The sequence below is a fragment of the Ictalurus punctatus genome, chromosome 2 (assembly GCF_001660625.3).
Source record: "Ictalurus punctatus breed USDA103 chromosome 2, Coco_2.0, whole genome shotgun sequence".
Taxonomy (NCBI): domain Eukaryota; kingdom Metazoa; phylum Chordata; class Actinopteri; order Siluriformes; family Ictaluridae; genus Ictalurus; species Ictalurus punctatus.
The window spans coordinates 230,001-242,500 of NC_030417.2; the positions used below are offsets into that span (position 1 = coordinate 230,001).

The 12,500-nt window shown below is 39.0% G+C and overlaps 2 protein-coding genes across 6 annotated transcripts in view; one reads left to right on the top strand and one right to left on the bottom strand.

Annotated features, from left to right (window-relative positions):
* Positions 1-2,520, bottom strand: part of fynb (FYN proto-oncogene, Src family tyrosine kinase b) — a 22,449-nt gene extending 19,929 nt beyond the window's left edge. For 3 of the 4 annotated variants that reach the window (XM_017451507.3, XM_017451490.3, XM_047160281.2), the window contains exon 1: positions 2,382-2,520. The gene's annotated coding sequence lies outside the window, so the exon portion shown is untranslated. The remainder of the gene's footprint in view (positions 1-2,381) is intronic. The other variant, XM_047160283.2, reaches the window with a different exon arrangement.
* Positions 2,521-4,129: 1,609 nt separating this feature from the next.
* Positions 4,130-10,933, top strand: si:ch211-57i17.5 (usherin). 2 transcript variants are annotated; one of them, XM_017451704.3, is made up of 5 exons: positions 4,130-4,167; positions 5,232-5,434; positions 6,488-6,559; positions 6,720-6,929; positions 8,370-10,933. In XM_017451704.3, exons 2-5 carry the CDS (start codon positions 5,249-5,251, stop codon positions 8,451-8,453), a joined length of 552 nt encoding a protein of 183 aa, XP_017307193.1. In that variant the 5' UTR covers positions 4,130-4,167; positions 5,232-5,248; the 3' UTR covers positions 8,454-10,933. The 2 variants fall into 2 exon arrangements, with proteins under 2 accessions (XP_017307193.1, XP_017307186.1); XM_017451697.3 differs by lacking the exon at positions 4,130-4,167 and adding an exon at positions 4,230-4,569 and having other exon boundaries at positions 5,208-5,434.
* Positions 10,934-12,500: the final 1,567 nt, after the last annotated feature.

Sequence of the window (12,500 nt, forward strand, 5' to 3'; positions counted from 1 at the left end):
TATAATCACACACAATATAATCCCACACTCAATATAATCCCACACACAATATAATCACACACTCAATATAATCCCACACTCAATATAATCACACACTCAATATAATCACACACTCAATATAATCACACTCAATATAATCCCACACACAATATAATCACACACTCAATATAATCCCACACTCAATATAATCACACACTCAATATAATCCCACACTCAATATAATCACACACAATATAATCCCACACAATATAATCCCACACAATATAATCACACACTCAATATAATCCCACACAATATAATCCCACACAATATAATCACACACTCAATATAATCACACACTCAATATAATCACACACAATATAATCCCACACAATATAATCACACACTCAATATAATCACACACACAATATAATCCCACACTCAATATAATCCCACACAATATAATCCCACACTCAATATAATCACACACTCAATATAATCACACTCAATATAATCCCACACTCAATATAATCACACACACAATATAATCACACACTCAATATAATCCCACACTCAATATAATCACACACTCAATATAATCCCACACTCAATATAATCCCACACTCAATATAATCACACACAATATAATCACACACTCAATATAATCCCACACTCAATATAATCACACACAATATAATCCCACACTAAATATAATCCCACACACAATATAATCACACACTCAATATAATCCCACACTCAATATAATCCCACACTCAATATAATCACACACTCAATATAATCACACACACAATATAATCACACACAATATAATCCCACACACAATATAATCCCACACTCAATATAATCACACACTCAATATAACCACACACAATATAATCACACACACAATATAATCACACTCAATATAATCACACACTCAATATAATCACACACTCAATATAATCACACACAATATAATCACACACAATATAATCACACACTCAATATAATCCCACACTCAATATAATCCCACACTCAATATAATCACACACTCAATATAATCCCACACTCAATATAATCCCACACTCAATATAATCACACACTCAATATAATCACACACTCAATATAATCACACTCAATATAATCACACACACAATATAATCACACACTCAATATAATCACACACTCAATATAATCACACTCAATATAATCACACACTCAATATAATCACACACTCAATATAATCACACACAATATAATCACACACTCAATATAATCACACACTCAATATAATCACACACAATATAATCACACACTCAATATAATCACACACAATATAATCACACACACAATATAATCACACACTCAATATAATCACACACTCAATATAATCACACACAATATAATCCCACACAATATAATCCCACACAATATAATCACACACTCAATATAATCACACACTCAATATAATCACACACAATATAATCACACACTCAATATAATCACACACAATATAATCACACACACAATATAATCACACACTCAATATAATCCCACACTCAATATAATCACACACTCAATATAATCACACACTCAATATAATCACACACAATATAATCCCACACACAATATAATCACACACTCAATATAATCACACACTCAATATAATCCCACACTCAATATAATCACACACACAATATAATCACACACTCAATATAATCACACACACAATATAATCACACACTCAATATAATCACACTCAATATAATCCCACACTCAATATAATCACACTCAATATAATCACACACACAATATAATCACACTCAATATAATCACACACTCAATATAATCACACACTCAATATAATCCCACACTCAATATAATCACACACAATATAATCACACACTCAATATAATCACACACTCGCTACAATCCCACACTTGCTAATATCCCACACTTTTACACAAAACGCTATATAGTACACACTTTACTGCTTGTCATTTTACTTTATAATAGACAGACAGACACATACACACAGAGCAGCAGACAGACAGATTCGAGAGACTGGGGGGGGGGGGACATACACACAGAGAGACAGACAGACAGAGAGACAGAACATGAAGTATTTTGCTTGCACAGCTGGACTCTTACATCAACACTTACTCCTTGCATTTATCTTTACACACACACACACACACACACACACACACACAATGTGTTTTCTGTATACTATCTCAGGCTGATTAATATTTTAATAATCGTATAAAATCAGGCAACTCAATCCAGATGTGATGGCACGCGCTTTTCTCACACACACACACACACACACTCACACACACACACACACACACACAATGAAACACAATCATCATGTGAAAATGATAAAGTCTTTTACTTTTTACCTTCTAAAGTTTCGTCGCTTTCATCCTGCCGCTAATCCCTAATCCGCGCGCTCAACACCCCACCGCGCGAGTCACTGATACCTCTGTGTGTGTGTGTGTGTGTGTGTGTGTGTGTGTGTTGGAGAGAGAGAGAGAGAGAGAGAGAGAGACGGGAGTCGGCGCAGCAGCTGTTAGTGTCTGAGTGATTGACTGTTTTCTGAGCCAATAGGAACTCAGGGTAGACGGATGGGCGGGGCTTCAGGAGGACCATTCAGCAAATGACGCACTTTAACTTCCTGTAAGAAGGATATCAAATAATAATTAATAAATAAATAAAATAAAATAAAATAAAATAAAGTTCAATTCAATTAATTAAATAATAAATAAATAATAATACCAGGTTTGTTTGTCACACTCTGTGTTGTTGAAATAAACAATTCATTAAATGAATGAAATATGAAAGTGTCAGTGAACAGTGATGCTTCTCGGTCCCTAAAGAACCTTTTACCAGATGGATAAAAAAAACAACATTTTTCAGCACAACACAGTGTAAAGTAATGTGTGGAAGCAGCACGGGGTTCTCTGGAGAACCAAATAGAATAAATATCTGGCTTTTAACGTTTTACATTTTTTCCCAACCCAAGCTTGCCTTCTTCCTAAAGTTCAAAATCACTTTCTTCCTAAACTTTTTTAATATTTCAGGGCTCCTGTTCCCGCTGTTCCTAAAAGGAGTTCCTAATCAGAGACGGTGGGTTCTGTTGTAAGCGAGCTAACGTTACGATAAACAGTGTGTGTGAATACTCAAATTAGCCGTGTTTGCTAGTAAGCGAGCTAACGTTCCCAATTTTCTGATTCATTTTGGAGTTCTTTTCCAGATTCAGTGATTTATTCCTAACGTTGTGTTCATTCTTAGATCTCTGAGGACAATTTCCGTTTGCATGATGTCATTGCTCTAAAGAACAGTAGATGAAATATGTGGCAAATTGAATTAGTCGCTTGCCAACCATATGATTGTTCTTGAGTTTGTCCAAAAGCCAGTTATTCCTTCTCATTAACAACGTAATCAGAGGAAATCTGGTTTGTGTGTGTTTTCATTTCTATCTGTGTATTTCCCTACACTTGGTCCATTCTGTAGGATTTAATGATGAATGAACACGATATTGCGTGGTATCGTGATACTTCAGCTGGTATAGTATCGTTTGTTGTAACTCTGTTGTGTGTTTGGGATCCGCACGCGCACACACTCAGTGTTTAATGCTGTGCTGCCCCCTGCTGGTGCACTGAATCATAACAGGTCGGTGTGTGAGGGCTTCATGGACACCTACATGTCACTACATAACAACACAAAAACACAAATACAGACACAGTTATTTAGTATGTGTCTCAGATAATCTATCAGTAAGTGCATTTAGGAGCTTTACTATTATTATTTATTACACTACAGCCTCAGATACAGCGTGGCAGTGTCGATTCAGTAAGTGTCGGTTCAGTAAGTGTCGGTTCAGTCAGCGTGGGTTCAGGCATTGTCAGTTCAGGCAGTGTCGGTTCAGGCAGTGTCGGTTCAGGAAGTGTCGGTTCAGGCAGTGTCGATTCAGGCAGTGTGGGTTTTATTTCCCCTTTATCCAGGGTATTTGGTGGATGTCTGGAGTTTACTCGTTTAGGAGATTCTGCACCTGTCCACCAGGGGGCGCAGCAGGACAAACTGAGGAGTTTAAACTGTGTGTGTGTGTGTGTGTGTGTGTGTGTGTGTGTGTGTGATGGCTGTGTGGCACATACTATTATGGGATGGACCCACACTGACTACCAGGTAAACTGATCCATTCACTGCCACATGTTGCTATGGCAACATCTCTCTCTCTCTCTCTCTCTCTCTCTCTCTCACTCTTTCTTTTCACTTGTTCCCGGAGAGAGCAGACCGTGTGTGTGATGGTGATGATGACGTCATTACTTTCGTTCTTTTTCCCCTCCATGTTGAGTTTATTGTCCACATTAACTTACAGATACATGTGAATTACTGATGCAGTGACAGGGGACTCTCTCTCTCTCTCTCTCTCTCTCTCTCTCTCTCTCTCTCTCTCTCTCTCTCTCTCTCTCTCTCTCTCTGTCTCTCTCTCTCTGTCTCTCTCTCTCTCTCTCTCTCTCTGATGTTAAACACACATCGGGGGTCTGCACGGCCTCTTTACACCTCGAACCACGGAAAATTCAACTGGTGAGTCCCGCCTCGTTCACTTCTCTCTCAATCTCTCTTTTCTCTTGGCTGTAGATATATGTGTAGTGCACTTGATCAGAGTGTACACTACCTGTGTGTGTGTGTGTGTGTGTGTGTGTGTGTGTGGTACTTTCACTGTTTTAATGTCTTCACACTTTCTGTTGTGGAGCTGGAGTAAACGCCCTACTGCCTCTCATTTGATCTGCTTTTATTTCTGTAATATTAGCTTTGTTTAATTGATTTATGTATTGAAGCTAAACGCAGCTTTAATAACTTTACGCTCGAGACAAGTCTGTACACTGGTAACTGAAAACAGAGCAGTAATTTGGACTGAGGGATGGGGATGAATTATTAAGAGGAGTGTAATGGGAGAATGTGGGGTGAAGCTTCTCTGTACACTAACCCTCAGGGAAAAGCCTAACTGATAATCCTCTGGACTGTCCTGTGATATTTCACATATTTTACATGCGTCATGTCACTGTCGTGGACACATTCTTAAAACATCAGCACATCCCCTTCAGGCTAGAGCACGGGGAAATGAATCAGTGTTTAGCACAGCACCCCAAATTGGTTAATGTATTAATAATAATAATATTAATAATAATAACAATAATAATAATACCGGGTGTGTCCTGCAGCATTGGTATTGGCCGCTCCTGCAGGCTCCGCCCCCTTATACATGCAGCTGTGGTTCATGGTGTTGATGGCAGCCGTGGCTTTGATCCTGTTTGGGATTTCGTTGGGCGTCGGCCTGCACAGAGCTCTGTCCCGCCCACCCTATGCCCGGGAACGACCCCCTCTCATCCCCATGCCCCTACAACCCCGCAGTCCCCGGGGCATTTACCCCCCCAGCAACGCCTACCTGGTGAGACACCCCTAATGTCATTTATTATAGACTAGGAGTTAGAGTTTTACATTTATACATTACAGATTAGTTTATAGAGTTTATAGATTTTGAATGAGAGATTAGAGTTTATAGATTAAGGATAAGAGATTATGGGTTATACATTATGGATTAGGGTTTATAGATTATAGATTCAAGTTTAGAGATTAGAGATAATACATTATGGATTAGGGTAATAGATTATGGATTAGAGATTATGGGTTATACATTATGGATTAAGGTTTATAGATTATAGATTAGAGTTTATAGATTAGAGATAATACATTATGGATTAGGGTAATAGATTGTGGATTAAAGATTAGGGTGTATAGATTATGGATTAGAGATTATGGTTTATACATTATGGATTAGGGTTCATAGATTAGAGATAATACATTATGGATTAGGGTTTATAGATTATGGATTAAAGATTAGGGTTTATAGATTATGGATTAGGGTTTATAGATTATGGATTAAGTTTTATAGATTAGAGATAATACATTATGGATTAGGGTAATAGATTATGGATTAAAGATTAGGGTGTATAGATCATGGATTAGAGATTATGGTTTATACATTATGGATTAGGGTTTATAGATTAGAGATAATACATTATGGATTAGGGTGTATAGATTATGGATTAGAGATTATAGATTAGAGATAATACATTATGGATTAGGGTAATAGATTGTGGATTAAAGATTAGGGTTTATAGATTATGGATTAGGGTTTATAGATTATAGATTAAGTTTTATAGATTAGAGATAATACATTATGGATTAGGGTAATAGATTGTGGATTAAAGATTAGGGTGTATAGATTATGGATTAGAGATTATGGTTTATACATTATGGATTAGGGTTTATAGATTAGAGATAATACATTATGGATTAGGGTGTATAGATTATGGATTAGAGATTAGGGTTTACAGAATATGAATGACTTTTGTTATTAATGAGTTAAAAACAAATAAAGAAATTGAGAATGTATTTGAGTTTGTTGACATTTCTCTGTGTGAATGTGTTTAATCCACAGTTTGATACGGTTCCTGATGCGACCAGTTCACCGAACACCGTCACACTGAAAGCCTTCACCATGCGCGTGGAGGTGAGACCCCTGTGTCACTCCCACATCTCACACTAAACACTTCACTCGAGCTATTAAATAAACCGAGGGAAAGTGCACAAGTGTGTATTAACCCTCTGTGGGCTGAGGATTGGAACACAGCATAGTTTTCCTACCAGCACTAACGTTTTCTCTTTCACAGGAAATGATCGACAGTAAAGTTGTGGAAAACAGTGACGGCGCAACGGAGAGTCAGATAGGGGTCGTTACCGTGTCAACGGTCCACATGTCTTCTCAAGATATTACCCAGAACCCTTTGCGGCGCAGCGTGAGTCAGCTGATTGACAGGAAGGTGGGGGAGGGGCAGGACGACGTGTGGGACCCCCATTTTAGAGCTCACGACAGCGGAATGGTGAGAACCTGCAATATATGTACAGTATCTCACAAAAGTGAGTGCACCCCTCACATGTTTGTAAATATTTGATGATATCTTTTCATGTGACGACACTGAAGAAATGACACTGTACTACAGTGTAAAGTGGTGAGTGTACAGCTTGTGTAACAGTGTAAATTTTCTGTCCCCTCAAAATAACAACACACAGCCATTAATGTCTAAACCGCTGGCAACAAAAGTGAGGACACCCCTAAGTGAAAATGTCCACATTGGGCCCAATTAGCCATTTTCCCTCCCCGGTGTCATGTGACTTGTTAGTGTTACAAGGTCTCAGGTGTGAATGGGGAGCAGGTGTGTTAAATTTGGTGTCATCGCTCTCACACTCCCTCATACTGGTCACTGGAAGTTCAACATGGCACCTCATGGCAAAGAACTCTCTGAGGATCTGAAAAAAAGAATTGTTGCTCTACATAAAGATGGCCTAGGCTGTAAGAAGATCGCCAAGACCCTGACACTGAGCTGCAGCGCGGTGGCCAAGACCATACAGCGGTTTAACAGGACAGGTTCCACTCAGAACAGGCCTCGCCATGGTCCACCAAAGAAGTTGAGTGCACGTGCTCAGCGTCATATCCAGAGGTTGTGTTTGGGAAATAGACGTATGAGTGCTGCCAGCATTGCTGCAGAGGTTGAAGGGGTGGGGGGTCAGCCTGTCAGTGCTCAGACCATACGCCGCACACCGCATCAAACTGGTCTGCATGGCTGCTGTCTCAGAAGGAAGTATTCCAGCATGATAACGACCCCAAACACACCTCCAAGACGACCACTGCCTTGCTAAAGAAGCTGAGGGTGAAGGTGATGGACTAAACCCTACTGAGCCTCTGTGGGGCATCCTCAAACGGAAGGTGGAGGAGCACAAGGTCTCTAACATCCACCAGTTCCGTGATGTCGTCATGGAGTAGTGGAAGAGGACTCCAGTGGAACCTGTGAAGCTCTGGTGAACTCCATGCCCAAGAGGGTTAAGGCAGTGCTGGAAAATAATGGTGCCCACACAAAATATTGACACTTTGGACCCAATTTGGACATTTTCACTTAGGGGTGTACTCACTTCTGTTGCCAGCGGTTTAGACATTAATGTCTGTGTGTTGAGTTATTTTGAGGGGACGGCAAATTTACACTGTTACACAAGCTGTACACTCACTACTTTACATTGTAGCACAGTGTCATTTCTTCAGTGTCGTCACGTGAAAAGATATCATCAAATATTTACACAAATGTGAGGGGTGCACTCACTTTTGTGAGATACTGTGTATATATATAGATACATATTTACGAATTACATTTTTAATATTTAATTTACTCTTACACATTAAGTTATTACATAAATGTCATAATTAGCATCAAATGTATTTATTGTAATTGTTATGAAGGTAAGTCATTTCTTTACTGTCTTTCTCTCAGTTTGATGAAGAGTTTGTCGACACCATTAAAGGTTTCAGCACCGTGAGGAAAGAGCACACCATGTTCACCGACACCAACCTCTAACTCCTGACCTCTGACCCCCGAGTGTACAGGAGAGTGTCCAGAGACGTAGGAATGAAGACGCATGTCGAAGTGGAGAAAACACGGAGCATGACGTCAGCGCACACGGACACGCCGTCTCGTCCAGTCAGAGCGCGAGAGATGTAAACGAGGGTTCTCACAGCGTGATGATGTCATTACACGGAAAGACAGACAGCAGTATAAGTTAACAGATATGATATAAAGATCTGTAAATTTAATCTAATTATATAAACTCTATTTATCTTAAAGAGGCGCCAAATGTGTTTGTAACAGTGTAATAACTGTACGATAACCGCTCACGTGTAAAAGGAAGTATTGCTTGGCTGATTTGGAGCAAAAATCAGATTTGGTTTTTGTGTGTTTATGAAGAAAAGAAGATAACTATAATTTAGCTAAGCATTATTAGCATTAGTAATGCTAGCTGATCCCACTGAGATTTTATTTCAATAAAAACATTTTCTGCTTAAAAAACAAAACAAAGCTGATTTATATTTCACTCGGTGAGAGCGATATCATTTTGGCCGAACCATTACTTTCCCAGATAGCGAAATTGCTGTGGCCCAGATCCGCATCTTTGCGGAGCACTGCATCTTTGCCTAAAAAGGCCCACTTGTGATTTGGGATATTTGAGCCATATTTGCTATTTTACATACCGGCCACTTCAGACTCGTGTCCATTTCGTCCGGGCCAAAAGAAGGCCAGCAGCAGTGCTGTATCACAGCCTGAAGTGGCCCACATCCGGATGCTATCTGGGTTCATTTTAACCAGGAAACTGCTAAACTTTTTCTGCTAATTCTCGAGTTAGCGCCAGCATTAACACCCGTTAGCTAAGTAGATATTATCACTGAAGCTGTGCTGTAGCTAGATTTCTTTTCCTTCATAAATAAACACAAAGCATTTTAGCTCCTAGAAAAATGCGTTTTAATAATGGTATTTTATGCTAACTTTACCTCAGAAGCTGCACTGCATTGTGCTAGCTAGGCTAATTCTACTACAGGGACTTAGCACGGACCACAAGGCTTTCAGTGACTAGCTTGCACTACATTCGTTAGGTAATGTTAGCCAAAGAGATTAAAATCCACAATTCTGCTGGAAATGCAAAGTTATTTTCTTTATAAATAAATAAACCAAATCAGACAACACTTTTAGCACGTTAGCATTTATTGCAGATGAATCATGAGGCACAAAAACATTTGTACTGTTACAGAACATGAGCTGGTAATAAAACTAAATAAATTAATCACTATGAGGTAATGCTGCTTTAAAAATAAACTATGTATAAAATGTCAGGCAGTTAAAAAAAAAGAAAAAAAGAAATCAGCATTTCTGTTGCTTGTTATTTTTAAAAAATATAAATATAAAATCTCTTGTGAATCTGAGGAGCTGAAAATGACCTCAGCGCTAAAATGTTCGCGTTTCAACACCGTTTCTAACGCTCCCTCGTTCACGTCTTTATTTTTCCTTTCACTTCTTCTCCTCGACTTAGCGTTTGGCATAAAATACCGGCTTTACTTGCACAATACAGTAGTTTAACAACATCTAAACACAGAACTGCGCTCATTTTAACCAGCTAGCTCTGTAGCTAAGCTATCAGTAACTTAGATAACTCGACGTAAACATTTGTATTGTGGAATTAAAACCCGTAGCCATGTTCATAACATCGATCAAACGTGAAGCATTTCAATAAATTATTGCTTTATTATACAAGCGAACATGCTTATATGCTAACACAGGGTGCGTTAAAAACAGTTCTGAAACGATCAGAAACGAGTATAAAATGGATGCTTTGCAAAGCATCATGGGATATTTAGATCCTCACTGAAAAACTTCCCTTTTCTCTCAATCTCATTAGCGCTAAAGATATAAAACTAAGAAATAAAAAGTGCATGCAGCTAACGCTGGTGTGGCGTCCTGTACTTTATCTACAGAACTAGCTAGCTACTACAAAAACAACTGCCGGTGCAACGCTAACCAGCGAGCCGTGTTTCATCCTGTATTTCACGGAGCTATTTATTTAGCTGGTTATTGTAGTTAATTTCAGCCCCCTGTTTTAACACTAGCTAGCTTTTCCAGTTAAAAAAAATACAAAACAAACTAGCTAGCTTTAGCAAAGTCAATTTTGTGAACGAATTACGTTGATCACACTGATGATTTACGACAGTCCATGATGCCCACGCTACAAGACGAAAAACATGCAAATGAATAAAATCTTAGCGGAGTCAGAGACAAAACCGTTGAACATTACATGCTAAAAAACAACAATCCTGTGCTTCTGATGCTAAATGCTAACTAGCAAAAACTAAAATGATGAGACACCTGGAAATACAAGTCCATCTTTGGTTCTCTGAAGTAAATTTTAAAACTCATGCGGTTCTGCAATTAGCAAAAGTTTTCTAGACTTTATCTAGAACGTTCTCCGTTCTATTCTCCCGTTATTGTTCTGTTTGCGTCCAGCAGTTTGGTTCTGACTCGCTTTATCAGACGTGCTCGTGAATTCCTTATAAAAAACCTCCCAAAACAACCGAAACCCAAAAGGTTCTTCGCGTGTCACTCTGGAGGAACGCTTACAGGTTCTTCGTTATCGGAAAGAATTCGGAATAGAATCCTTTTTTTGGAAGCGAAGAACCCTTTATCATCCAGTAAACGCTTAAAGAACCTTAGAAGAACCATTCTGAAGGAGAAAGGGTTCTTCAAGGGTTCTGTATTCTTTATCCTTCGTCAGGTAATGAAGAGTTTGTCGGACGTCACTCCAGAGCAGAGCCACCCGTAAAGGTTCCTATAAGAAGCATAACCTTTTTTTGGAAGCTGAAGAATGTATTATCCAATGAACCCTTGAAGAACCGTTTAGTTCTAAGAGTGTGTGTATTATCTGGGTTGAACGTGTGCGGTATAAATTCCACATTATTGCTCGTTTTTCCTTCTCAGAACCTCCAACCTGACAGGAGTTTAACATCTAGTTTCTCGAGACTTGGAACACTTGCTTGGTACTTTCTTGCGTCCTAAAAGGCTCCTGATTGGGAAAAACACTGTTGTACGGTTCTGTGTAGAACCTTGCAGGAGTAACGATATACTGACAGTACGATATCTATAGTTATTAAATGGTAATAAATGTAGCGCTGTGTTTAGCTACACTGATGTGCGCGTTTTTGTACCGGTTCACGTACATGCTTGTTGTTTTTTTTTTTTTACATTTAATTTTTGTTTATCAAAACTACAAATCTATCAAATCTCAGTCGATAAGAAATAAAAAAATAATTTGCCGAAACGTCTGCAACCAGTCACACCGGGTGAGCGCAAGTTTGCTCGTAGCTGAGCGCAAAGCTAAACCGTCGCTACATTCGGGCGCTAGCTGGAGTCCGTATGCAATGTTTAGCTACTGCGCTGTTAGCGTCTTGGTGATCATTCATGTGAAATGTTAGCTAGCTCATCATGTTCACTAAACATATTCCTCTTGTAATGCTAGCCTGCTATAATAATTATTATTCTTTAATGATTGAACTAATATTCTGAAATTATTTACATTCATGACAGCCGTGATACCATGTGACCCTCGCGTGACGTATTCTTCCACGTTTAAATCGTAAACGTTAGCGGTGCGACTGGCTGCTGAGCGTTAGATCAGACGAAACATTTGATCATTCTTCACATTTCGTAATTAACATGACTGCATCAGAAAATAGAAATTCTTCTAACAACGTGGAGAAACAGCCATTAAACCGAGTCTCGTTACAGCTACGGCTAAAAAACGTCAATATGAAAATACGCCTAATGCTTACGTCGAGTTAGTGTTCGTACGTTTCACGTCCGTTACAAACTAAGGTGTAAAGTAAGAGCTCCATTAACTGGAAGGTGAACCCCAGCAGTCGCATGTGTTTAGTGTTTAGCATGCTAACCCGTACACGCTAAGTGCTAATTACCAAAAAGTCATGATGCATGATTAAAAACATGCCTACTGTTTGAGACGGAGCCAATCGAGATGTCACACCAATCTCAGTCCCTGATTGGTCGGTGTCTCTGAGGGAGCTCCAG